Raw genomic sequence first — 23,953 nt, forward strand, 5'->3', positions numbered from 1 at the left:
GTCTTTTTGCACACTCTGCGTGGTCTTTTGTAGTTTTGTGCTGACCGCAAAGATACCTTTCCTATCCTCTGTCTATTTAGTTAGTCTGGCCTCCCCTTTGCTAAAACCTGTTTCATTTCTGTGTTTGTGACTTTCATCTTTACTCACAGTTAATATTTGTGGGGGGCTTCCTTTTCCTTTGGGGAAATTTCTCTGAGGCAAGGTAGGCTTTATATTCTATCTCTAGGGCTAGCTAGTTCTTGGCTGTGTCCGAGGCGTCTAGGCCTGTTAGGTACGCCCCACGGCTATTTCTAGTGTGTGTGATAGGATTAGGGATTGCGGTCAGCAAAGTTCCCACTTCCCAGAGCTTGTCCTGTGAGTTTAACCATCAGGTCATTCCGGGTGCTCCTAACCACCAGGTCATAACAGTACAGCTGGACAAAGTATTAACGAATCTCAATAGAGGGATAAGAGAAGCTCTGAGACCATTTTTTTTCTTTGCACTGTGTTTTGTCTTTCTTATCCCCTAGACCTTTGGGTGGTTCAGGACACAGGTGTAGTGATGGACATTCAAGGTCTGTCCTCTTGTGTGGATCATCTCACTGCAAGGGTACAAAACATTCAAGATTTTGTGGTTCAGAATCCTATGTTAGAGCCTAGAATTCCTATTCCGGATTTATTTTCTGGAGATAGAGCTAAGTTTCTGAATTTCAAAAATAATTGTAAACTGTTTCTAGCTTTGAAACCCCGCTCCTCTGGTGACCCCGTTCAACAAGTAAAAATCAATATTTCCTTGTTGCGTGGTGACCCTCAAGACTGGGCATTTTCCCTTGCGCCAGGAGATCCTGCATTGCGTGATGTTGATGTGTTTTTTCTGGCGCTTGGATTGCTTTATGATGAACCAAATTCAGTGGATCAGGCAGAACATCTTGCTGGCTTTGTGTCAGGGTCAGGATGAAGCGGAGGTGTACTGCCAGAAGTTTAGAAAGTGGTCTATGCTTACTCAGTGGAATGAGTGTGCCCTGGCGGCAATTTTCAGAAAGGGTCTTTCTGAAGCCCTTAAGGATGTCATGGTGGGATTTCCCACGCCTGCTAGTCTGAATGAGTCTATGTCCTTGGCCATTCAGATCGATCGGCGCTTGCGTGAGTGCAAAGCTGTGCACCATCTGGCGGTATTCTCTGAGCATAGACCTGAGCCTATGCAGTGTGATAGGACTTTGAACAGAGCTGAGCGGCAAGAACACAGACGTCGGAATGGGCTGTGTTTTTACTGTGGTGAATCCACTCATGCTATCTCCGATTGTCCTAAGCGCACTAAGCGGTTCGCTAGGTCTGCCACCATTGGTACTGTACAGTCTAAATTTCTTTTGTCCGTTACTCTGATTTGCTCTCTGTCATCCTATTCTGTTATGGCATTTGTGGATTCAGTCGCTGCCCTGAATTTGATGGACTTGGAGTTTGCCAGGCGCTGTGGTTTTTTCTTGGAGCCCTTGCAGTATCCTATTCCATTGAGAGGAATTGATGCTACGCCTTTGGCCAAGAATAAGCCTCAGTACTGGACTCAATTGACCATGTGCATGGCTCCTGCACATCAGGAGGATATTCGCTTTTTGGTGTTGCATAATCTGCATGATGTGGTCGTTTTGGGGTTGCCATGGCTACAGGTCCATAATCCAGTGTTAAATTGGAAATCTATGTCTGTGTCCGGCTGGGGTTGTCAGGGGGTACATGGTGATGTTCCATTGTTGTCTATTTCGCCTTCCACTCTTTCTGAAGTCCCTGAGTTTTTATCAGATTACCGGGATGTATTTGAAGAGCCCAAATCTGGTGCCCTACCTAATCATAGGGATTGCGATTGTGCTATTAATTTGATTCCTGGTAGTAAGTTTCCTAAGGGCCGTCTGTTTAATTTATCTGTGCCAGAGCACGCCGCTATGCGAAGTTATATAAAGGAATCCTTGGAGAAGGGTCATATTCGCCCGTCGTCGTCACCATTGAGAGCAGGGTTCTTTTTTGTGGCCAAGAAGGATGGCTCTTTGAGACCTTGTATTGATTACCACCTTCTTAATAAGATCACAGTCAAATTTCAGTATCCTTTGCCGCTGCTGTCTGATTTGTTTGCTCGGATTAAGGGAGCTAGTTGGTTCACCAAGATAGATCTTCGAGGGGCGTATAATCTTGTGCGAATTAAACAAGGCGATGAATGGAAAACAGCATTTAATACGCCCGAGGGCCATTTTGAGTACCTGGTTATGCCATTCGGGCTTTCTAATGCTCCATCTGTGTTTCAGTCCTTTATGCATGACATCTTTCGAGAGTACCTGGATAGATTCATGATTGTATATTTGGATGACATTTTGGTCTTTTCGGATGATTGGGAGTCTCATGTGAAGCAGGTCAGAATGGTGTTCCAGGTCCTTCGTGCAAATTCCTTGTTTGTGAAGGGGTCAAAGTGTCTCTTTGGAGTTCAGAAGGTTTCATTTTTGGGTTTCATTTTTTCCCCTTCTACTATCGAGATGGACCCTGTTAAAGTTCAGGCCATTTATGATTGGTCTCAGCCGACATCTGTGAAGAGCCTGCAGAAGTTCCTGGGCTTTGCAAATTTTTACCGTCGCTTCATCGCTAATTTTTCTAGTATTGCTAAACCGTTGACTGATTTGACCAAGAAAGGTGCTGATGTGGTCAGATGGTCTTCTGCGGCCGTTGAGGCTTTTCAGGAGTTGAAGCGTCGTTTTTCTTCTGCCCCTGTGTTGTGCCAGCCAGATGTTTCGCTCCCGTTTCAGGTCGAGGTTGATGCTTCTGAGATTGGAGCAGGAGCTGTTTTGTCGCAAAGAAGTTCTGATGGCTCGGTGATGAAACCATGTGCCTTCTTTTCTAGAAAATTCTCGCCTGCTGAGCGCAATTATGATGATGGCAATCGAGAGTTGTTGGCCATGAAGTGGGCATTCGAGGAGTGGCGACATTGGCTTGAAGGAGCTAAACATCGCGTGGTGGTCTTGACGGATCACAAGAATTTGACTTATCTCGAGTCTGCCAAACGGTTGAATCCTAGACAGGCTCGATGGTCGCTCTTTTTCTCCCGTTTTGATTTTGTGGTTTCATACCTTCCGGGATCTAAGAATGTGAAGGCTGATGCCCTGTCAAGGAGTTTTGTACCTGACTCTCCGGGTGTTCCGGAGCCGGTGGGTATTCTTAAAGAGGGGGTAATTTTGTCTGCCATCTCCCCTGATTTGCGGCGTGTGCTGCAGAAGTTTCAGGCTTATAGACCTGACCGTTGTCCTACGGAGAAACTGTTTGTCCCTGATAGATGGACTAGTAGAGTTATCTCTGAGGTTCATTATTCGTGTTGGCTGGTCATCCTGGAATCTTTGGTACCAGAGATTTGGTGGCTAGATCCTTTTGGTGGCCTTCTTTGTCACGGGATGTGCGTTCTTCTGTGCAGTCCTGTAGGACTTGTGCTCGGGCTAAGCCCTGCTTTTCTCGTGCCAGTGGGTTGCTTTTGCCCTTTCCGGTCCCGAAGAGGCCCTGGACGCATATTTCCATGGATTTTATTTCTGATCTCCCTGTTTCTCAAAGGATGTCGGTCATTTGGGTGGTTTGTAATCGCTTCTCTAAGATGGTCCATTTGGTACCCTTGTCTAAATTGCCTTCCTCCTCTGATTTGGTGCCATTGTTTTTACAGCATGTGGTTCGTTTGCATGGCATTCCAGAGAACATCGTGTCGGACAGAGGTTCCCAGTTTGTTTCGAGGTTTTGGCGGTCCTTTTGTGCTAAGATGGGCATTGATTTGTCTTTTTCTTCGGCTGTCCATCCTCAGACTAATGGCCAAACCGAACGAACTAATCAGACTTTGGAAACATATCTGAGATGCTTTGTTTCTGCTGATCAGGATGATTGGGTGTCCTTCTTGCCATTGGCAAGTTCGCCCTTAATAATCGGGCCAGCTCGGCTACTTTAGTTTCTCCTTTTTTCTGTAATTCTGGTTTCCATCCTCGTTTCTCTTCAGGGCAGGTTGAGCCTTCGGACTGTCCTGGTGTGGATATGGTGGTGGACAGATTGCAGCAGATTTGGACTCATGCGGTGGACAATTTGACATTGTCCCAGGAGAAGGCTCAACGTTTCGCTAACCACCGGCGCTGTGTTGATCCCCGACTTCGTGTTGGGGATTTCGTTTGGTTGTCATCTCGTCATGTTCCTATGCAGGTTTCCTCTCCTAAGTTTAAGCCTCCTTTCATTGGGCCATATAAGATTTCTGAAGTTCTTAATCCTGTGTCATTTCGTTTGGACCTTCCAGCTTCTTTTGCCATCCATAATGTGTTCCATAGATCATTGTTGCGGAGATACGTGGCGCCTATGGTTCCCTCCGTTGATCCTCCTGCCCCGGTGTTGGTCGAGGGGGAGTTGGAGTATGTGGTGGAGAAGATTTTGGATTCTCGTGTTTCGAGACGGAAACTCCAGTACCTGGTCAAGTGGAAGGGTTATGGTCAGGAAGATAATTCCTGGGTTTTTGCCTCTGATGTTCATGCTGCTGATCTAGTTCGGGCCTTTCATTTGGCTCATCCTGATCGGCCTGGGGGCTCTGGTGAGGGTTCGGTGACCCCTCCTCAAGGGGGGGGGTACTGTTGTGAATTCTGTTGTTGAACTCCCTCCTGTGGTGGTGAATGATACTTCGGCGAGTTCTGTCCATGTGAGTGAAGCTGCTGCTTTTGAGGTTCCTTACACAGATGACGTGGTTTATCCTTTGGTTGGCTGCTCTATTTAACTCCACTCAGATCGTTACTCCAGGCCAGCTGTCAATGTTCCTGTGCTGGTTCAGTCGCTCTTGGATTTTTCTGGAGACCTGTCTCTTCCTGCAAGAAGCTAAGTCCCCGTTTGTTATTTTCTGTTCATGGTTTTCTAGTCCAGCTTGCTTTCATGATTTTGTCTTGCTAGCTGGAAGCTCTGGGATGCAGGGTGGCGCCTCCACACCGTGAGTCGGTGCGGGGGTCTTTTTGCACACTCTGCGTGGTCTTTTGTAGTTTTGTGCTGACCGCAAAGATACCTTTCCTATCCTCTGTCTATTTAGTTAGTCTGGCCTCCCCTTTGCTAAAACCTGTTTCATTTCTGTGTTTGTGACTTTCATCTTTACTCACAGTTAATATTTGTGGGGGGCTGCCTTTTCCTTTGGGGAAATTTCTCTGAGGCAAGGTAGGCTTTATTTTCTTTCTCTAGGGCTAGCTAGTTCTTAGGCTGTGTCCGAGGCGTCTAGGCCTGTTAGGTATGCCTCACGGCTATTTCTAGTGTGTGTGATAGGATTAGGGATTGCGGTCAGCAAAGTTCCCACTTCCCAGAGCTTGTCCTGTGAGTTTAGCCATCAGGTCATTCTGGGTGCTCCTAATTACCAGGTCATAACAGTTAGCGCTGACTTTGCCATCAACAGCATCACTATTCCGGTCAACAACATGCTGGAGAACACTTTGAATGAATATTCTGTGGGAGGAGGTGATGGTCCCAGAGAACGTGAAGGAGGAGGATGTGGAAGGGTTAACAATGTCTCTATGTTCCGGACTGTCGCCGCAAAGATGGGAGCCATGGGGGAGAAGGATTACATTGTTCAAGCAGGGCATATTGTACCAGACAAACTTATTTATCAACTTTTTGAGGCAGTTATTTGTACTTTTTGTGATCAATATTAATTGAAACTATAGAAGGCTGATTTTTGACCATCATTTGGAGTCTTGAGGATCCAGTACTATTTCCTTTTTTGCTAATTGTAATTTGTACTTTTTTGGGGGTAGGCAGTTGTAGACAAGATTTATTTGAATGTCTGTCTGGTTTTAGGAATTCAACATTAAAAAAGATCATATAAAAAATGTAGAGGGACCTGGAGAGATCTACGTTATCCTGTTACTCCTAATGACCAGCTATGAGAAATAATTTCTATTTTTAAGACATTTGTTGATTAAAAGTTGCTTGTACTGCTTTTATAATATCTTTGTTTCTCAGACTGTAAATTATGGGATTGATCAAAGGAGTAAACACTGTATATAGCAGTGATAGGATCTTACTGATGGTGGAAGATTGACCTTTGGTTGGAACGACATAAACACTGAACATGGTCCAGTAAAATATGGAGACCACAGTGAGGTGGGAGCTACAGGTGGAGAAGGCTTTCTGTCTACCGGTATTGGATGGGATCCTAAGGATGTTAACTATAATATTAACATAACAGCTTATAATTATTATAGTAGGGGCAATCACTAGGGGAATGCTAAGTATATATATCTCCATGTGGATGATGAAAGTGTCGGAACAAGCAAGTTCCACTAAAGGAACCGTGTCACAGACAAAATGATTAATAATCATTCCACAGAAGGTTAGAGTTGATAGCGTTGTGGTGACAATGATTGAAACAGTAAAACACAAAACCAAACTTACGAGAACCATCATCACGCAATATGCTCTTGTCATGATAGAAGCATAGCGGAGAGGATTACAGATGGCCAAATATCTGTCATAGGACATCACCGTGAGAAGAAAGCATTCAAATTCTTCTGAAGCGCTGAAAAAATAAAGTTGCGTGATACAACCAGTAAAACTGATAACCCCTCCATTATTCAGTAAGACGTGGAACATGTTTGGGACAATATTGGTGGTTAACAAGATGTCACTGATGGACAGTTGCGAGATGAAAAAGTACATTGGAGTGTGGAGGTTTTTACTGAAGGAGACTAATAATATTATCATCAAATTTCCACATACGGTTGCAACAAAAACAAGAAAAAACAGAAGAAACAAAAAAATTCTTAAAACATGACTGCCTTGAAATCCTACGAGGAAGAGCTCTACGACCACAGTAAGGTTTGTCTGCAAATAAAAAAGTTGAGTATTCTTAAGTCGACTTCACATGACATGATCCCATACTGTATTACAGTCAAGACAAGAATCGTACTGGCGAGACTGTACCTCGTCCATAAAATAGAGAGAAGGTAATTGCAAAATCTCAAACAAATCTTTAAACTTAATTTATAATACGATCTTTCAATTTTTTCTTTCCAAGGTTAAAACCCTACCACTCAACTTTTAATAGACAGAAAAATGAACAGGTCCAATTTTTAAAACAATTATTTTCTTTTCTATGGACATATTATACTGTGGTCAGAATAGTGATAGTCCTTTTCGATGATGTTTAGCTGAAAAATAAATTCACCTACCTATTTACGACATTTAACATTTAACATAAGCAGCATTGAAAAGTATAAAGCGGCGATATTACCTTTGGTTGTTGGTCTATGACTAGCAGCATCGTGGAGAAGAAGTTTTTCAAGTACATGGTGTGGTGTATAAATTCCAAGGTTTTTGACTTCACTATACCATTTGGCATCTTTCCTTTTCAAAAATATAATCAAAGTGGTCTTCGACCTCTGAGCTTTCGCTGCTCTAGCATCGATACAGTTACTAATGACTGAGTTCAACTAGAACAGTGTCACTATTGTGCCCAACATATTGGTCCCAGCCCAGAGAGTGCATCACTAATAAGAGGATGCTTGCTTAGACTTTAGTGGGATGTGTCAGACGTTTAGAGCCACCAGGACATTGCCTGACGGTGCATGATTTTTGTTTTTATGGCAAAAGAACCAATATAAAAAATAATATGAATTATGATGATTTCCTGAATGTCTATTATTTGGACCTGACCGTGATTGCAGATGTTCATGTATGGTTCATCTCAGGAACTGAGCTCTCTCTTTCAGCATGAGTGTCATGAGTGTTGACTGTGGAACTTAGTGATTCTATAGGTGATCAAGCAATTGCTGCTTCATCTCCCCTTTTTTCTCCAAAATTAAATAGCAAAATATCAAAAACTAAAAAAATTACAGTTTTGGTATATCAGAGTGAAAAGATCCCAAATTAATAAATTATGCAAAAATGTCTACCAGTGCTGGGTCGCGGCCCCAAATGGCCATGGTCCATAATTCTTGCCAGGTGCCTTTGCACCATTGGTTCTTGTAGATTGCCGCAAAACCCTCTGTGATATTTACACCCACCACTAGGCCTAAATCTTTGCTTGGCGTCTCCCGCACCATGACTCATATGTGCCCATTGTAGGATTCTAGGAATGTTCTCCAGACAAGCAAGTCCACCTTCTGGGAGCGGTTGAGTCTAATTCTGTGGCCTGGCTTGGCAATGCCTTTGGTTGCTAGCAATATTCGCCATGAAAAAGCTCTGCCCACTGGCATTACGCAGCAGGCAAAGTTGAGCAATCCTAGCAGGGACTGCATCTGCTGTAGGGTGACTTTTTTTGCTTCGTGGAAGCTTGTAACCATTTGCAGAGTTTTTTGTAGTTTATCAGCTGGTAATCGAAAAACCATTGCATTGGTATCTATTTCAAAGCCGAGGAAAGGCAGCACGTTACACGGGCCGACTGTTTTTTTTCCGGTGATAGTAGTACTCCGATTTTGTGAGATATAAACTTAAACTTTTGGAGAAGGAAGGAGCAGAGATTAGAGTCCCTGGGACCAACGAACAAAAAATCATCGAGAAAGTGAATTGTTAAATTCCTGCTGGTTTCATGTCGTACTACCCAGTCTAGGAACGTACTGAAAAGCTCAAAATAGTGACAGGAAATGTAGCAGCCCATTGGTAGCCACATGTCAAAATAAAATAGCTGGTCCACCTTACAACCCAATAAATGGAAGCATTCAGGGTACACGGGCAAAAGGTGGAAAGCTGACTCTATGTTGGATTTTGCCAGCAGGGCACCGGGCCTAGCTGTGCCCACGAGCTTGACTGCCCTGTCAAACAAAGAGTAGGTTATGGACGTTTCTCCGTGGGTATTGCATCATTAACCGGGGCGCCTTTTGGGTAGGAAAGGTGATGCATTAGCCAATATTTTCCGGGTTCTTTTTCTGGAACAATACCTAATGGCGAGATCCTGAAATTTTTGAATGGCAATGATTTAAATGGGCCCGCCATCCTGTCTAGTTCTACCTCTTTTTGGATTTTTTTATGTAAAATCTCAGACAATTCGCGTGACAATTTTAGATTATTTGCCATAGTCGTGTTTGGCTAAATTTGAAGGGGATAAAAAAGCCGCATTTAAAACCAAAATATAGCTGCTGTGCAGCTTCTATATTGGGATAAAGGTTTAGCCATGGGCCCATTGCGGTTGCGTTCAACGAGGTTATGCCTTGTGAGTGCTCTGTTTGCTTGGCGGCACACCTGGATGCAGGGTGTCCACCTCCGCAGGAGGAGCATTCGTGTCTATATTTACAGGACCCATGGAAACGGCAGTATACTTCGTTAAAAAGTAAACAGGCCCTGGTCCACGTACGATCACTGCATTCTGGCCTGCGGCTGCTGAGCAATAAGTGTTCGCTGCTTAAAAGGGGGGCTGTTTTTGGGACAGCATGAGTCGTGACCATACGTCCATCGCTTTCACGCCCCAGCCCAAATCTGGTTGCATGGCTAACCACCTGCGAAAATCCTCGTCATACCGCTTCCATGCAGACCCACCGTGAGACTTATATGAATTATAAATTAGGTCCTGATAAATAAATAATTCAGAATAGCATTCTGGATGTTTTTGGCCTATGATGCAGTGGAGAACCGTGAAGGCCTGAAGCCAGTTATTCATAGTTTGCGCTATTTTTGGTTTGTTCCTATCGTGTAGCCACTCGCCTGTCCTCCTTTCCTTGTTTACGGACTGTTGGTCTGCTGATAATAATGACCATATGTCAACGTAATCATTTTGCCATATTTTTTGTTTGGTTTCTAAGTCGACATGTGAGCCCAATGGGCTAAATCCACAGAAAAATACATCCTTGTAAAGGCTAGCTGATTGGGTGGTGCTAGTGTCAGTTGGTACGCCTGGGCGAGTCAACTGCTGAACTAGGGCCTTGATCGCAGATGCTAGCACACTTTCTCCCAGATATTGTATCACAGAGCGCTCACCAAATTCAAGGAACTCACCGCTGTCAGGTGCAGGCAGAGTGTCTCCAGACGGAGGGACTCTGGTTCCGGTTGTGGCGTTGTTTTGGTGCTGACAGACAGCCCGGGGAGATGAAGATGGGAGGCCAGTGGCCAACGCCGTGGCACGAGAATGTTGTCCGCTGCATTGGGTCTGGTGCCGAGCAAACTCTGGTGAGGGGGGAGCTTCGGCTTCTATTGCCTCGACGGTTCAGTGCTGGCTGGTGGACCGAGGAGGTATGGGTAGTTCTCCCTGTGCAGCAGCCAAGGACGGAGCACGTGATGGATGAGATCTGTCATGTGCTCGAGGACGAGAGGCTACCGCTGCTGGTGGGGCTTCGGCCCCCACCTGGTAGGTGATGGGGCTGTCGTTTGTTGCCTCCAGGTAACCACTCTGGGTGACCGGTGAGATTGACATCTTTCCTCATGCGTCGGACACTGCCAATTTTGACTCCCCGATGTGTCTGATCTGTCGGTTGTGGATGGCAAACGCCATCAGGAGGAACGGGATCTATGGCTGCTCCTATATGAGCTGTGTTTGCGTCAGTAGTGGGAATACTGACAGTTAGAGGGACAGCAAGGATGGTGATGGGAATCTTCAGATGAGGGTGAAGACGGTCTGCGGCATCCACGCCTGTGATCGCCATGGCTGGGGGTTGTGTTGGCTGCATTTAATTCGGGAGATGGGGGTTCGTTATTCCAGCTATGGGGCGTGACTGGTGACTGGATAGGGCAGCATGGTGGCTCAGTGGATAGCATTGCAGCGCTGGAGTCCTGGGTTCAAATCCCACCAAGTACAACATCTGCAAAGAGTTTGTATGTTCTCCCCATGTTTGCGTGGGCTTCCTCCAGGTTCTCCGCTTTCCTCCCACATTCCAAAGACATACTGATAGGGAATTTAGATTGTGAGCCCCATTGGGGACAGCGATGATAATGTCTGTAAAGCGCTGTGGAATATGTTATCGCTATGTAAAAAATAAAGATTATTGTTAAAATTATTATAAAATCTGTTGGCAATTTTCATCTTTCATGATGCCTTGCACACAGTCAGGGCACGCATTGTCAGGGGCAGCAAAACAGTACGAAAACATCTTTGAACCTTCTCCAAATTTGACTCTAGGTATTGAGTTCTTTTCTTTGTAGGCCTCATTCCATATTTTATTAAATGGTAGAATGAAGTGTTTTACCAAAAAGTTCTATCTTGGTCTCATCTGTTCATAAGAAGCTTTCCCAGAAGGATTTTGGCTAACTCCCATACATTTTAGCAAACTGTAACCTAACTTTTAATGTCTCTGTGTTAGCAGTGGGGTCTTCCTGGGTCTCCTGCCATAGCATTTACTTTCATTGAAATATTGACAGATACTTCATGCTGACACTCATGTAGTCTGAGCCAGCAGGAAAGCTTGAACTTATTTGGTACTTGATTGGGGCTTATCCACCCTCCGCGTTATCCTGCATTGCAACTTTTCATCAACTTTTTACCGCCGTCCACGTTCATGGAGATCAGCTATAGTGCCATGGGTTGTAAACTTCTTGATTACATTACGCTCTGTGGTTAAAAGAATATTAAGGTATCTAGAGATGGACTTGCAACCACGAGAATGTTAATATTTTTCAACCATTTTGGTTTTAAGTCCTCACACAGTTCTCTTCTCTTCTTTCTGTCCTCCATGTTTAGTGTGGCACACACAGAAACACAATGCAAAGATTGAATCAACGTCTCCCCTATTTATCTGGTTTCAGATGTGATTTTCATAATACTCACACCTGTTACTTGCCACAGGTGAGTGTGAACAAGCCTCACATCCTTGAAACAAAGTTGTTTACCCACAATTTTGGAGCTGCCAACAATTTTGTCTGGCTTATTTTAGGAGTTTTGTATGAAATGATGTCCAAAATACCCTTTTTTCCTGTTTTTTTTGTGTTATTCCAATACACATAAAGCAAGTAAACGTGTAAAACAAAACATATGTAATTGCAATAACTTTGAAGGAGAAATATTTCACTTTCTGGAACAATTTCAAGGGTTCCAACACTTTTGTCATAATAAAAGTGGATAGGATGAGGTTCATCCACTGTTGGGTGCTCAGGGGCAAAACGGTAAGACAATACAAAGGATCTAACCCCGCCACACTCCAAAAACATGAAGATAGAACTGTTGCTTTCAAAGTTTTTTTTAATACATCTTGTGCAAAAGAGAATGGTTTCCAACTTTTTGGCTCTGACATGAGCCTTCGTCGGGATGACAATCTTATGGTACGTATATCGTATGTAGGTCCTCTCAGATTGCCCTATGGAAGTTTGTCAAATGTGGTCTTGATTAGCCAGCAGAATGGAATTACGTGAAACTTAGCCGTTGTAGCTTTCAAAAGTAATGGAATGCTCATATAGTATTGTAAGAGGTAGTTAGACCACAATGAGCCTTATTCTTATTATGTGAGCACTCCTTGTCTCCACACTGAAGTGGTCACTAACAAGGACATCGGGTGGGAGCCACATGCCAGCTGCAGCCTTCCCTATGAAAAGTGAATAAGGCTCATTGTGGTCTAACTACCTCTTACAATACTTGTGCATTCCATTACTTTTGAGAGATAGAAAGGCTAAAGTTTCATGTAATTCCATTCTGCTGGCCAATCAAGACCACTTTTGACAGACTTTCATAGGGCAATCTGAGAGCCCGGGACCTACACACGATATAACTACCATAAGGTTATCATCCTGACGAAGGCTCGTGCCTGAGCAGAAACGTTGGAAACCATTCTCTTTTGCACAAGATATATTAAAAAAAACTTTGAAAGCAACAGTTCTGTCTTCACCTTTTTGGAATGTGCCGGGGTTAGATCTTTTGCATTGTAACACTTTTCATCTTGACTTTATATTGGTTTTGTTAAAAAAGAAATAACATTTTCATGGTGCACTTAAGGTCATGAAAACTAAGCATCACTGAATGTCGTTGAGAATAGTCCTAAGCCACGTGTCATATCTCAGGGAGTTCTTCCAGTACTTACATCAGGTATTTCCATATCTACAAATTAATTTCAATCTCAAGATAAGAGTTAAATTTCCAATCTGAAGAGAAATTCTGTTATTTTGATCCGTATCTGTAAAATGATATGACCCAATAAGATAGATCTGTGAACAGAGCAGAATCTGTAATCTCACTCCCTGTGTATATGTATGTGCGGTTCCAACCCCTCTAAGGAGATGGTGTTATATCTCCTGAGGTTCAGTGCAACAGGAAAAAATAAAATAATATATAATAATTGGTTTACTTCTGAGATCACAAAGCAATGAAGAAGAAATGTTTGTGCCTCTCCTCTTATAAAACTTCAATGTAATTTTCTATCACTGGGATATTTCTCCCAAACTTCAATAACCTTAATAACATTCATATCTGACCATAGCAAGTTATCTTTTTTTCTCATTTTTTCTTCCTCTTTTGCATAATGAGTTACCGATTTAAAACCTTAATGATGTGGTCAATTTTCATTTTAATGCATTTACAGTTTCCTTTTATCTTCTAAGACCCATAACTTCTTTTCCTGTTGACACTGCCATGTGAGGGCTTGTTTTCTGCAGGACAAGTTGTAGATTTAAATGTCATTATTAATGTTTCCATATAATGTAATGAGAAATGTGAAGAGATTCCAAGTGGGGAGACAAGGTGAAAAATTCCCACAATTCTACCACTGTATTTGGGTTTTTGTCTTTACGGCTTTCATTGTAAGAATGAATTGTCGACAACAATTTTTCAGCCCTAGATGAATACAGTGATTCCTATAATTTATTAATCCCATAATCCAAAGTTTAATAGGCATTTAAATTAACACTTCAGTCATAGATACTTATATGAATTACCTAACAAGGAAGTGAAGCTACAGTCTTACACCACAAATGAATAGAGTGGTATAGTATCCACTGGCATAAGTCAAACACATTTGATACTAGCGCATGGCCGTGCGGCCATGCAAACATTTTATAGTTGCAGCTCTTCAGGACCTACCTGGTGGACCAATAGGAGCTGCTATAGGGCCTGAGCGTGTGACCCCCGACCTCCATTGAGAGGTCCTCCCATGGGCATGCTCAGTGCGTGAAAAGCAGGACTTAGAAAATCCTCAGAGAAGCCTCAGAAAATCCTGCTTGCCGCTGACCATTGCTGGCTGCAATGGCACAGCCTGGAAAGGCAGCAGTAACCAGTCACACAGTATCAGGCTGAGCCAGATGCTGAGAATGGGAGACCACAGCAGACAAGTTTTGAGATTCTCCCTGTGGAGCGGCGGGAACTCGACACCTAACATTACCCCCACCTAGGGCCCCCTCCTAGATAGTATTTCTTGCCACATACCACCTTGCACCCCAAGATAGAGTTTACCTCCTACTCTTCCGTGGATGAACCCGATGTCCCAGCAGATGACTTGGAAAACCGGGACATATAGACGGGCTTTAAGAGGGAAACATGAAAGGAGTCAGTGATACCAAGGTGCGGAGGAATAGCCAAATGGTAGACCACAGAATAAACCTGTTGCAGAACCTTAAAAGGACCATTGTAACAAGGTTCAAAAATATTGGACTCAACTCGCAGCCTGATGTTACGGGCGGAGACCCACATTAAGTCGCCAGGAGCGAAGGTCGGTGTGCATCCGCAGAAACCCTCATTATCTCCTTGGAGGCCCGAATGGCATCCTGTGTGTGGTCCCAAATGTCACGTGCCTCCACTGCCCAGTCTACCACCCTGGAATCAGTGGATGACATGGGCATGGGCACAGGGACTTCATGTGGGTAAGAATCTCAACGCGTTTCCTTGATTAATGGAGCTTAGTCTCCAGAAACGCATTGAGATTCTTACCCATATGGTTTGTGCTGAAGTTTGTATCCTCCATGTATAATTAAGTTTGTGAATAAAGAAAACTTTTTTTCATGGATTCAGTGAAGCTGGACATTTTCTTCTCTTGGATTCTACATGACTGGACACAGCGGGTCCGTACGCCAGAAACTCAACTTATGCATCACGGGTGAGCTGGTTTATATTCCTTCTCTTCAAAGAAATGGAGTCTGCCCAGTGGAGTCAGCTACGACATTGTTCAAAGAAAATTCCACCCAAGGTAGCAAAGATGCCCAGTCATCCTGCCTAGCAGAGACAAAATGTCGCAAGTATGTCACCAGAGTCTGGTTGGTCCTTTCTACCAACCCATTTGTCTCGGGATGGTATGCAGAAGAGAGATTCAGCTTAATGCAGAGTAAACGACAGAGCTCTCTCCAAAACTGAGACACGAACTGAGGACCCCGGTCACTGACAATTTTGTCAGGCATGCCATGTAGACGGAAAATATGTTTTATGAACATCGCCGCCAAGGCCCGTGCAGAAGGTAACCACAGAAGTGGCACCTAGAGCACAATTTTAGAAAAATGATCGGTGACTAGCCAGATAATGGTGCAGCTACGAGACTTAGGTAAGCCCACCACGAAGTCCATCCCGACCATCTCCCAGGACCTGTCTACCACCGGCAGGGGGTAAAGTAGCCCAGCAGGCCGTTGCCGAGGAGACCGATTCTTGGCGCAGGAGACACACACCCAAATATAATGCCCAATGTCACGAGGCATATGCGGCCACCAGTATGTCCTCGCCAGATTCTAAAATGTCCTCTTGGTCCCAAAATGTCCACCCACCCTTGACGAATGAGCCCAAGAGAGAACCTGATGGTATAAAAGTCTTGCCCAGGGCACAGACTCTAGCGAAACCGGAGCCAAAGTTCCTTGGCTCTCAGAAGGGACAATAAGCCGAGGCTCCTCCTCTGATGATGATGACACTACGGAGCGGGAGAGAGCATCGGCACGAATGTTCTTCTCCCCAGAGAGAAAATGGAGGGTGAAATGGAACTGGGGAAGAATAAGGACCATCTGGCCTGGCGAGAATTGAGCCGCTGAGCTGTTGGTAAGTACAACAAATTTTTGTGGTCTGTAAAAACTTGGAAGGGAAAGCGAGCCCCCTCCAGGAGGTGTCTCCACTCTGAGAAAGCCAACTTCATGGCTAGCAACTCCCTGTCCACGATGGAATTATTTCCTCTCTGCTGGTGAGAAGGTCTTGGAAAAGTAGAAGGTAGGATGGTTCCAACCTTGAGCATTCTTTTGAAAAAGGACTGCTCCAGCACCAACGGATGAGGCATCCACCTCCATTATAAACGGCTTATCTACATCGGGGCGATGTAGGATGGGAGCGCTAGTGAAGTGTGACTTTATAGCGAGAAAGGCCTTGGAGAACTCCTCCAACCACAATCTAAGATTTGCTCCCTTCTTGGTGAGGGCAACCAAGGGTGCTACCAAAGTTGAGAAGTGGGGAATGAACTGGCGATAGTAATTAATGAACCCCATAAAGTGCTGCACCGCTTTAAGAGAATGGGGTTCATGCCAGTCCATCACAGCCTGTAGCTTGGCCGGATCCATAGCCAATCCCTGGGCAGAGAAGATAAAGCCTAGGAAAGGCAAGGACTCCGGGTCAAACACACACTTCTCCAACTTGGCGTAGAGTGAGTTTGCCCCTAAGAGGTCTAAGACTTTGCAAACATCTCTCCGTCAATATCTGGAGAGTAGATGAGAATATCATCCATATAGACTATGACTGAGGTGGTGAGCATATCCTGAAAGATGTCATTCACAAAGTCTTGGAAAACAGCTGGGGCATTACAGAGACCGAAAGTCATCACCAGATATTCATATTGCCCATCCTTGGTGTTAAAAGCCGTCTTCCATTCATCCCCCTCACGGAAGCGAATCAGGTTGTAAGCACCCCACAGATCTAACTTAGTAAATACCCTCACCCCTCGTATTCTATCGAAGAGCTCAGATATAAGAGGTAGTGGGTACTTATTCTTAACAGTGATGGCGTAAAGACCCCTGTAGTCTATGCATGGACGTAGTTATCAGCTCTTCTTCTGCACAAAGAAGAACCCAGCCTCTGCAGGTGACACTGACTTCCTAATGAATCCTCTTGCCATTTTCTCTCGGATGTACTCGGACATTGCCTCTGTCTGCGGAAGAGATAGCGGATAAACTCGACCCCGGGGAGGTTCTGCACCAGGCAAGAGGTCAATAAGACAGTCATAGGGGCAGTGAGGCGGAAGAGTCTCCGCAGCCCTTTTGGAGAACACATCCGCTTAGGGCCAATAGTGCTTGGGGAGAGAGTAAAGATCTGCTGGTACCTCAGTTGTAGTAACCTGAACGCAATCCCTCTGACATCTACCCTCACAGGATTTACTCCATCTCAGAATTCTCCCTGAGGACCACTCTTTATGAGGATAGTGGTAGCGTAGCCATGGTATCCCCAACAGGACCTCATCAATTCCCTCGGGAATGACTAGTAGGGAAATAATCTCCTGATGAGATGGAGACATGGAAAGAGCAAAAGAAATGGTTTGGTGTGTAATCTGTGAGAGTGGTATCGACCCATTTACCACTCAAACGGTCACAGGTTTGGCGAGCATCACCAGGGGTATTGCGTGTTGTTGGGTGAAAGGAGATAAAATAAAATTGCCCTCTGCCCCGGAGTCCACGCAAAACTCTACCATAAGAGTTGATGGGCCTATGGTAGTTGTCCTCTTGAAGGACAATTTGGAGAAAAAATGTCGCCATGTCTAGTGTACCTCCTCTGACTACCACTAGATGCTTACGTTTTCCTGACCGCTGAGAACACCTGGAAGCAAGGTGTTATGATTGCCGGAAGACATGATAGACCTTAAGTGCACAAGTGGTCCGGGACTTAGATCCCGCTCGTGACACCTCTATGGCCTTGTGTGACTTGAGCGCCTGGATCGGAGATTCCAGAGGTTTGGGAAGGTGGGAGCCAGCCGAAACCTTTGCCTACACTGGGCTTGCTCCAACTTTCGCTCGTTAAAATGAAGGTCGATGCGAGTTGATACTGCTATGAGCTCCTCCAGTGTGGCGGGAATCTCCCTAGTGGCCAAATGGTCCTTCATATGGTCAACCTGCCCCCTCCAAAATACCAGGATGAAAGCTTTATATGGCCACTCCAGCTCGGATGCTAAAGTCCAGGAGTGGACGGCAAAAAGGCTGACCATGAACGAACCCTGAGTCAATGTCAGCAGTTGGAGAGTCATGGGTGATTCGAGGTCCTAAAAAGACATGTTTCAGAGTGCTCATCTGCACCACATGATCGTTGTGCTCCCACAGTGGTGTAGCTTACTCCAACGCCCTCTGTGACAGAAGAGAAATAATGAATCCCACTATTGCCCGCTCTGTGGGAAAATGTGCAGCCAGGAGCTCGAGATGCATACCGCACTGGTTCACGAAACCCCTACATGATTTACTGTCACCAGAGCATTTCTCTGGCAGTGGGAGGTGGAATAAGGTCAGAACAGGGGTGGCAGTGGTTAAAGTTGCTGCAGCCATGCTAGCAGCCTGAACAGCTATTGCGGTAATATCCACAGCTGAGGTTGCATGCTCGAGAGCCGCCAACATGCCCTCCAGCTTCTTGATGTACCCCTGCAATCGCTGTTCGTCCACCATTACTTATCCAGACCTTGGCACTTGAAAACTGTTAGGGATAGGGGAATGCACCGAGTATAGTTAGGTAGCTACAAGGTGCGTTCGCAGCCCGGAGTCCATCATGCAGAGATATCTGCTGCTAAGTAACGGCGGATAAACTCTGAGCTCACATGTGGGTTAAGCTTCACCCCGTGTGAACTGGAAGTGATCTCTTTTGCCTCACAGAGTCGCACTGTGCACAAAACTATTACCCTAACTAGGTGGGTGCTTGCTCTGGAACTCTTCTGTGCTAACTGCACACATGAAAGTACCAGATGCTAAGCCAAGCGACTAATTGCCCTGACTGACTCTAGCTGTCTGTCTGAGTGTACAGTTCCAAAGCTACAGCCTCACACAACATATGAATAGAGTGGTATAGTATCCACTGACATAAGCCAAACACATTTGATACTAGCGTATTGCCGTGCGGCCATGTGAACCTTTTATAATTGCAGCTCTTCAGGACCGTACTGGTGGACCAATTGAGGTCCTCCTGTGGGCATGCTCAGTGTGTGAAAAGCAGTGAAAAGCCTGCTCGCCGCTGACCAATGCTGGCTACAAAGGCAGAGCCTGGAAAGGCAGCAGTAACCATTCACACAGTATCAGGCTGAGCTGGGACTGATGTCTCCGCTGAGCAGGTTCCACTGTGCCTGGAGGAGAATGGGAGACCGCAGCAGACATGGTTCGAGATTCCCCCTGTGCAGCGGTGGGAATTCAACACCTAGCAATGTCAAAAATGAAAGAAAGTCTAAGATGCTATAGGATTTTTACAGGATGAAAACAGTGAAGTGGTCAAAATGATGCTGAGGAGGCCAAATTTTTAAATTTCTATTTGCATAAAAAAATTCCCAGAGGAACATTGCATGGTGAATAAGGCTCCTTACCTTGACCAGAGCTGGTATGTTACTCTCCAAAAGGAGAAACTTTACCCCTTCGACCCCAGTCCAGAGCCTCTCACCTAGCCAAATAAAATCTCATACTTTGCACTGGCAAGGGTCAATAACTCGAAACACTGTGTCTGCAAATTGAGATTTTGATTTGGCTGTTATCCTAAGTCATGTTGCAAGACTCGTTAAAGAGTTGATTGTGATTTGTAGGATCGCTACTACCAACAGTTGGCGCAATAGAGTTCAAGTCTTTTTCTCTGAGGAGGCAATTTGCATACAAAATTTCCCAGAGTAACTTTGCATGGTAAATAAGCCTCCTTACCTTGACAAGCCAGAGCTTGGTGTGTCACTCTCCACAAATAGAAACTTCGCCCCTTAAACCACAGTCCAGAGCCTCTCACCTAGCCAAATCAGATCTCATACTTTTCACTGACAAGAGCCAATGGGCCAAAACGCCGGGTCTGAAAATTAAGATTCTGATTTGGCTTTTACCCTAAATCATATTGCAAGGTTTGTTAAAGAGTTGATTGTGACTTGTAGGATTGCTACTTCCAACAGGTGGCACTGCAGAGTTCAAGTACTCTTCCTCTCTGAGGAGGTAATTTGCATATTTTGCACCAGTGTTATCTAATAACAGCAATTGTAACATCAACTAATCTTCACGGGGCCATCGAACGAATAAAAGAATTCATACTATCCATAAAGAGAGAGATGGTCAGGGAACAATAAGCTCATTTAAATTAATCTAAATCTCTTGGTCCAGAGGAATTACATCCTAGGGAACTGAAAGAGTTAGCAGGGGAAATTAGAGAACCAGTAGCCAGAATCTTTTAAAAATCCTGGAGAACAGGAGAAGTCCAAGAAAATTGGAGAAGGGCAAATGTTATCCCTATCTTGAAAACAGGAAAGAAGACTGAGGCAGGAAATAACAGGCCAGTGAGCCTTACTTCAATACCAGTAAAGGTATTTGAACCAATTATTAGACAACATGTATGCAAGTACTAGTGATGAGCAAACTTGTTTGGAAAATGATCGCCAAACATAAATTTGGCATGAACATGGCACAATCGGATTTGTCATCGGAAACATGAGCTAAATTTTATAAAATCGGTAAAAATCTGTAACATTCAGTAAAAGTGCAGAAAATTATTTTCATCACTTTAGCAACGATAATAGTGGTTTATAATGAGCGTTTGGCATGTGTTTGATGAGTGGAGGTGGTTTGCAGAGCTCAGAGGAGCGACATTCTTGTAAACAGTAATTTTTTTCCTAACTTTATGTGTGCACATTTCGTCTAGACAATCAGGGCAAGGAAACACCTACAATCTCCTGACACAACGGCTTGTGTCATTGGCTGCTGAAATGCCATGTCCCTCTCCATATAAAGCGAGCATCTTGTTTTAGCTCCATTTTGACAGTGTAACAGCGCTGAGAGGCTGGTCCGGTCGATGCCACTGATAACATCAAGATTTTAGCTAGTTAGCTAGGCGTTTGTATATCAGTCAGATAGTGTAGCTAGCTAGTGTCCATTGTGGTTGTTAAATTTAACTTCTGCCAACTGCCATTACTGAGGTCCACAGATATAGCCAGCAGTCCACATGTCCCACAAGTGTGTTGTGCACTGCTTCTATTGTGCTCCATGCACGAGTATAGCATTCTAATTAATATTCTTTCATAAGCTAAATGTGAAACAGCCTGCTGTATCCCACCTTGTCATTTAGTGCTGTGGTCATATAAAACTGTCTGGAGACCTAATGCTGGGTTCACACTGCGTTATTGTGATCCGTTAGACGAAATACATTACACCACAGCATAGCACGGTGTAACGTAGTCCGTTAATGCTGCCATTACTTCTTAAGGTGGACGCATCGCTAGCGCACGCCCACCATGGGCGTGTGCTAGCGATGTGCCATCATTGAGTGACGGACTCGAGACGTGGGCTGCAGCGTTTCCGGGTCCATCACTGCTAGTGCAGATGGAGCTATCAGATGCTCCATCTGAGCTAGTGCTGTGCCAAATTCAGCACTTGCATTAGCGCAGTCCGTTTAACATATGCATTGAACAGACTGCACTAACGCAATGTCAACTTAGCCTAAGGCACATTAAAAAAGTTAGAATTTTTTCTGTTTCAAAATGTGTTACAGCCTGCTGTACCCCACATTGTCATTTTGTGACAGTGATATGAACCTGTCTGCAGACCTAAATCACATTGAAAAAAATTTAATTTTCAGTTGCAAAAAGTTAAGCGACCCGCTGTATCACACTTTGTCATTTGCTTGGGTTTAAATTAAGCTGTAGAGGCTTGATACAGAGGCCACAAAAAATATCCTGTTATTAATGTCATACAGTACAGGACATGACTTTAACCACTTACTGACATCGGGCATAATAGTACACCGATGTCGGTATCCCTCCCTTTGATTTGGGATCCGGCGGTGAGCCCACATCTTTCCCAGACATGTCAGCTGTTTTGAACAGCTGACATGTGCTCACAATATCCATTGGTGGAATTGCGATCCACCCGTGACTATTAAGTAGTCAAATACCACTTTCAAACTCTGACAGTGGCATTTAAATGGTGCTCCTGACAATCGCGCCGGAAATACCCTCACTGGTGACCTGCGTCACGTGATCCCCGGTCATCAGTGTGTCGGCATGACAACCCGAGGTCGCCAGGAGACGTCTACGGCTGCCATCCAGTGGTCGGCGCTCATAGCAAGTCAGTAATTCTACTACATATTGGCGATCTGACTACCACCTCTATGTATCAGAGCCGAGCGGGCTATGGCTGCTTCTAGTCTCCTATAGAGATTATTGAAGCATGCCAAAAGTTAAAAAAAAAATTAAAATAATCTTTAAAAATATATAAAAGTTCAAATCACCCACCTTTCACCCTATTCAAAATAAAACAATAAAAATAAAATCCAACCTAAACATATTTGGCATTGCCGTGTTCAGAATTGCCCGATCTATAAAAAAAAGAATTGTTTGCCAAACTGCGTAGCGAGAAAAAAGTAAAAATGCCAAAATAATGGGTTTTTTTTTTGTCACAGAGACATCTCATTAAAATGCAATAATGGGCAATCAAAAGACTGTCTCTACAGCAAAATAGCATCATTATCCCATTACTTGCCAAATTAGAAATTTTCATTTTACGGATTGTTCAGAAAAGGGAGTCTGTTATGAAAGGCAATTCAGTACTACAATGGACATAGCGGTCAGAGCACATACAGTGATCTGACAATAACCCAAAATCATAGAACGAGCTCTGAGACGTGGGAACTCTGCAGACCGCAATCCCTAATCCTATCCAAACAACACTAGAGGCAGCCGTGGATTGCGCCTAACTCTGCCTATGCAACTCGGCACAGCCTGAGAAACTAACTAGCCTGAAGATAGAAAATAAGCCTACCTTGCCTCAGAGAAATACCCCAAAGGAAAAGGCAGCCCTCCACATATAATGACTGTGAGTTAAGATGAAAAGACAAACGTAGAGATGAAATAGATTCAGCAAAGTGAGGCCCGACTTTCTTAACAGATCGAGGATAGAAAAGGTAACTTTGCGGTCTACACAAAACCCTAAAGAAAACCACACAAAGGGGGCAAAAAGACCCTCCGTACCGAACTAACGGCACAGAGGTACACCCTTTGCGTCCCAGAGCTTCCAGCAACAAAATAGACAAGCTGGACAGAAAAAATAGCAAACAAATAGCAAAGAAGAACTTAGCTATGCAGAGCAGCAGGCCACAGGAATGATCCAGTGAAAAGCAAGTCCAACACTGGAACATTGACAGGAAGCCAGGATCAAAGCATTAGGTGGAGTTAAGTAGAGAAGCACCTAACGACCTCACCAGATCACCTGAGGGAGGAAACTCAGAAGCCGCAGTACCACTTCCCTCCACCAAGAGAAGCTCACAGAGAGAATCAGCCAAAGTACCACTTGTGACCACAGGAGGGAGCTCTGCCACAGAATTCACAACAGTACCCCCCCCTTGAGGAGGGGTCACCGAACCCTCACCAGAGCCCCCAGGCCGACCAGGATGAGCCACATGAAAGGCACGAACAAGATCGGGAGCATGGACATCAGAGGCAAAAACCCAGGAATTATCTTCCTGAGCATAACCCTTCCATTTAACCAGATACTGGAGTTTCCGTCTAGAAACACGAGAATCCAAAATCTTCTCCACAATATACTCCAATTCCCCCTCCACCAAAACCGGGGCAGGAGGATCAACAGATGGAACCATAGGTGCCACGTATCTCCGCAACAATGACCTATGGAATACGTTATGTATGGAAAAAGAATCTGGAAGGGTCAGACGAAAAGACACAGGATTAAGAACCTCAGAAATCCTATACGGACCAATGAAACGAGGTTTAAACTTAGGAGAGGAAACCTTCATAGGAATATGACGAGAAGACAACCAAACCAGAGACCCAACACGAAGTCGGGGACCCACACGGCGTCTGCGATTAGCGAAACGTTGAGCCTTCTCCTGGGACAAGGTCAAATTGTCCACTACATGAGTCCAAATCTGCTGCAACCTGTCCACCACAGTATCCACACCAGGACAGTCCGAAGACTCAACCCGTCCTGAAGA

The 23,953-nt window shown here is 44.6% G+C and overlaps 2 protein-coding genes across 2 annotated transcripts in view; one reads left to right on the top strand and one right to left on the bottom strand.

Annotated features, from left to right (window-relative positions):
• Positions 1 to 5,904: 5,904 nt before the first annotated feature.
• Positions 5,905 to 7,342, bottom strand: LOC138653736 (olfactory receptor 1500-like). The gene is made up of 2 exons (XM_069743348.1): positions 7,235 to 7,342; positions 5,905 to 6,825 (listed from the first exon to the last, which is right to left on the bottom strand). The coding sequence occupies exons 1-2, from the start codon at positions 7,340 to 7,342 to the stop codon at positions 5,905 to 5,907; spliced, it is 1,029 nt and encodes a 342-aa protein (XP_069599449.1).
• Positions 7,343 to 9,368: 2,026 nt separating this feature from the next.
• LOC138653735 (olfactory receptor 2A1/2A42-like) overlaps positions 9,369 to 23,953 on the top strand; it is a 45,669-nt gene continuing 31,084 nt past the window's right edge. Inside the window, exons 1-2 of the mRNA XM_069743347.1 lie at positions 9,369 to 9,475; positions 11,671 to 11,710. Coding sequence (XP_069599448.1) covers positions 9,369 to 9,475; positions 11,671 to 11,710 — 147 coding nt within the window. The remainder of the gene's footprint in view (positions 9,476 to 11,670; positions 11,711 to 23,953) is intronic.

This window comes from Ranitomeya imitator, unplaced genomic scaffold (assembly GCF_032444005.1).
Source record: "Ranitomeya imitator isolate aRanImi1 unplaced genomic scaffold, aRanImi1.pri SCAFFOLD_355, whole genome shotgun sequence".
NCBI classification, from domain to species: Eukaryota; Metazoa; Chordata; class Amphibia; order Anura; family Dendrobatidae; genus Ranitomeya; species Ranitomeya imitator.

Coding starts and splice junctions, on each gene's coding strand:
- LOC138653736 (XM_069743348.1), bottom strand. CDS start 7,342: ATGCCAAATGGTATAGTGAAGTCAAAAACCTTGGAATTTATACACCAC. Junction 6,826..7,234: donor TCATAGACCAACAACCAAAG/GTAATATCGCCG, acceptor TTTTATTTGCAG/ACAAACCTTACTGTGGTCGT.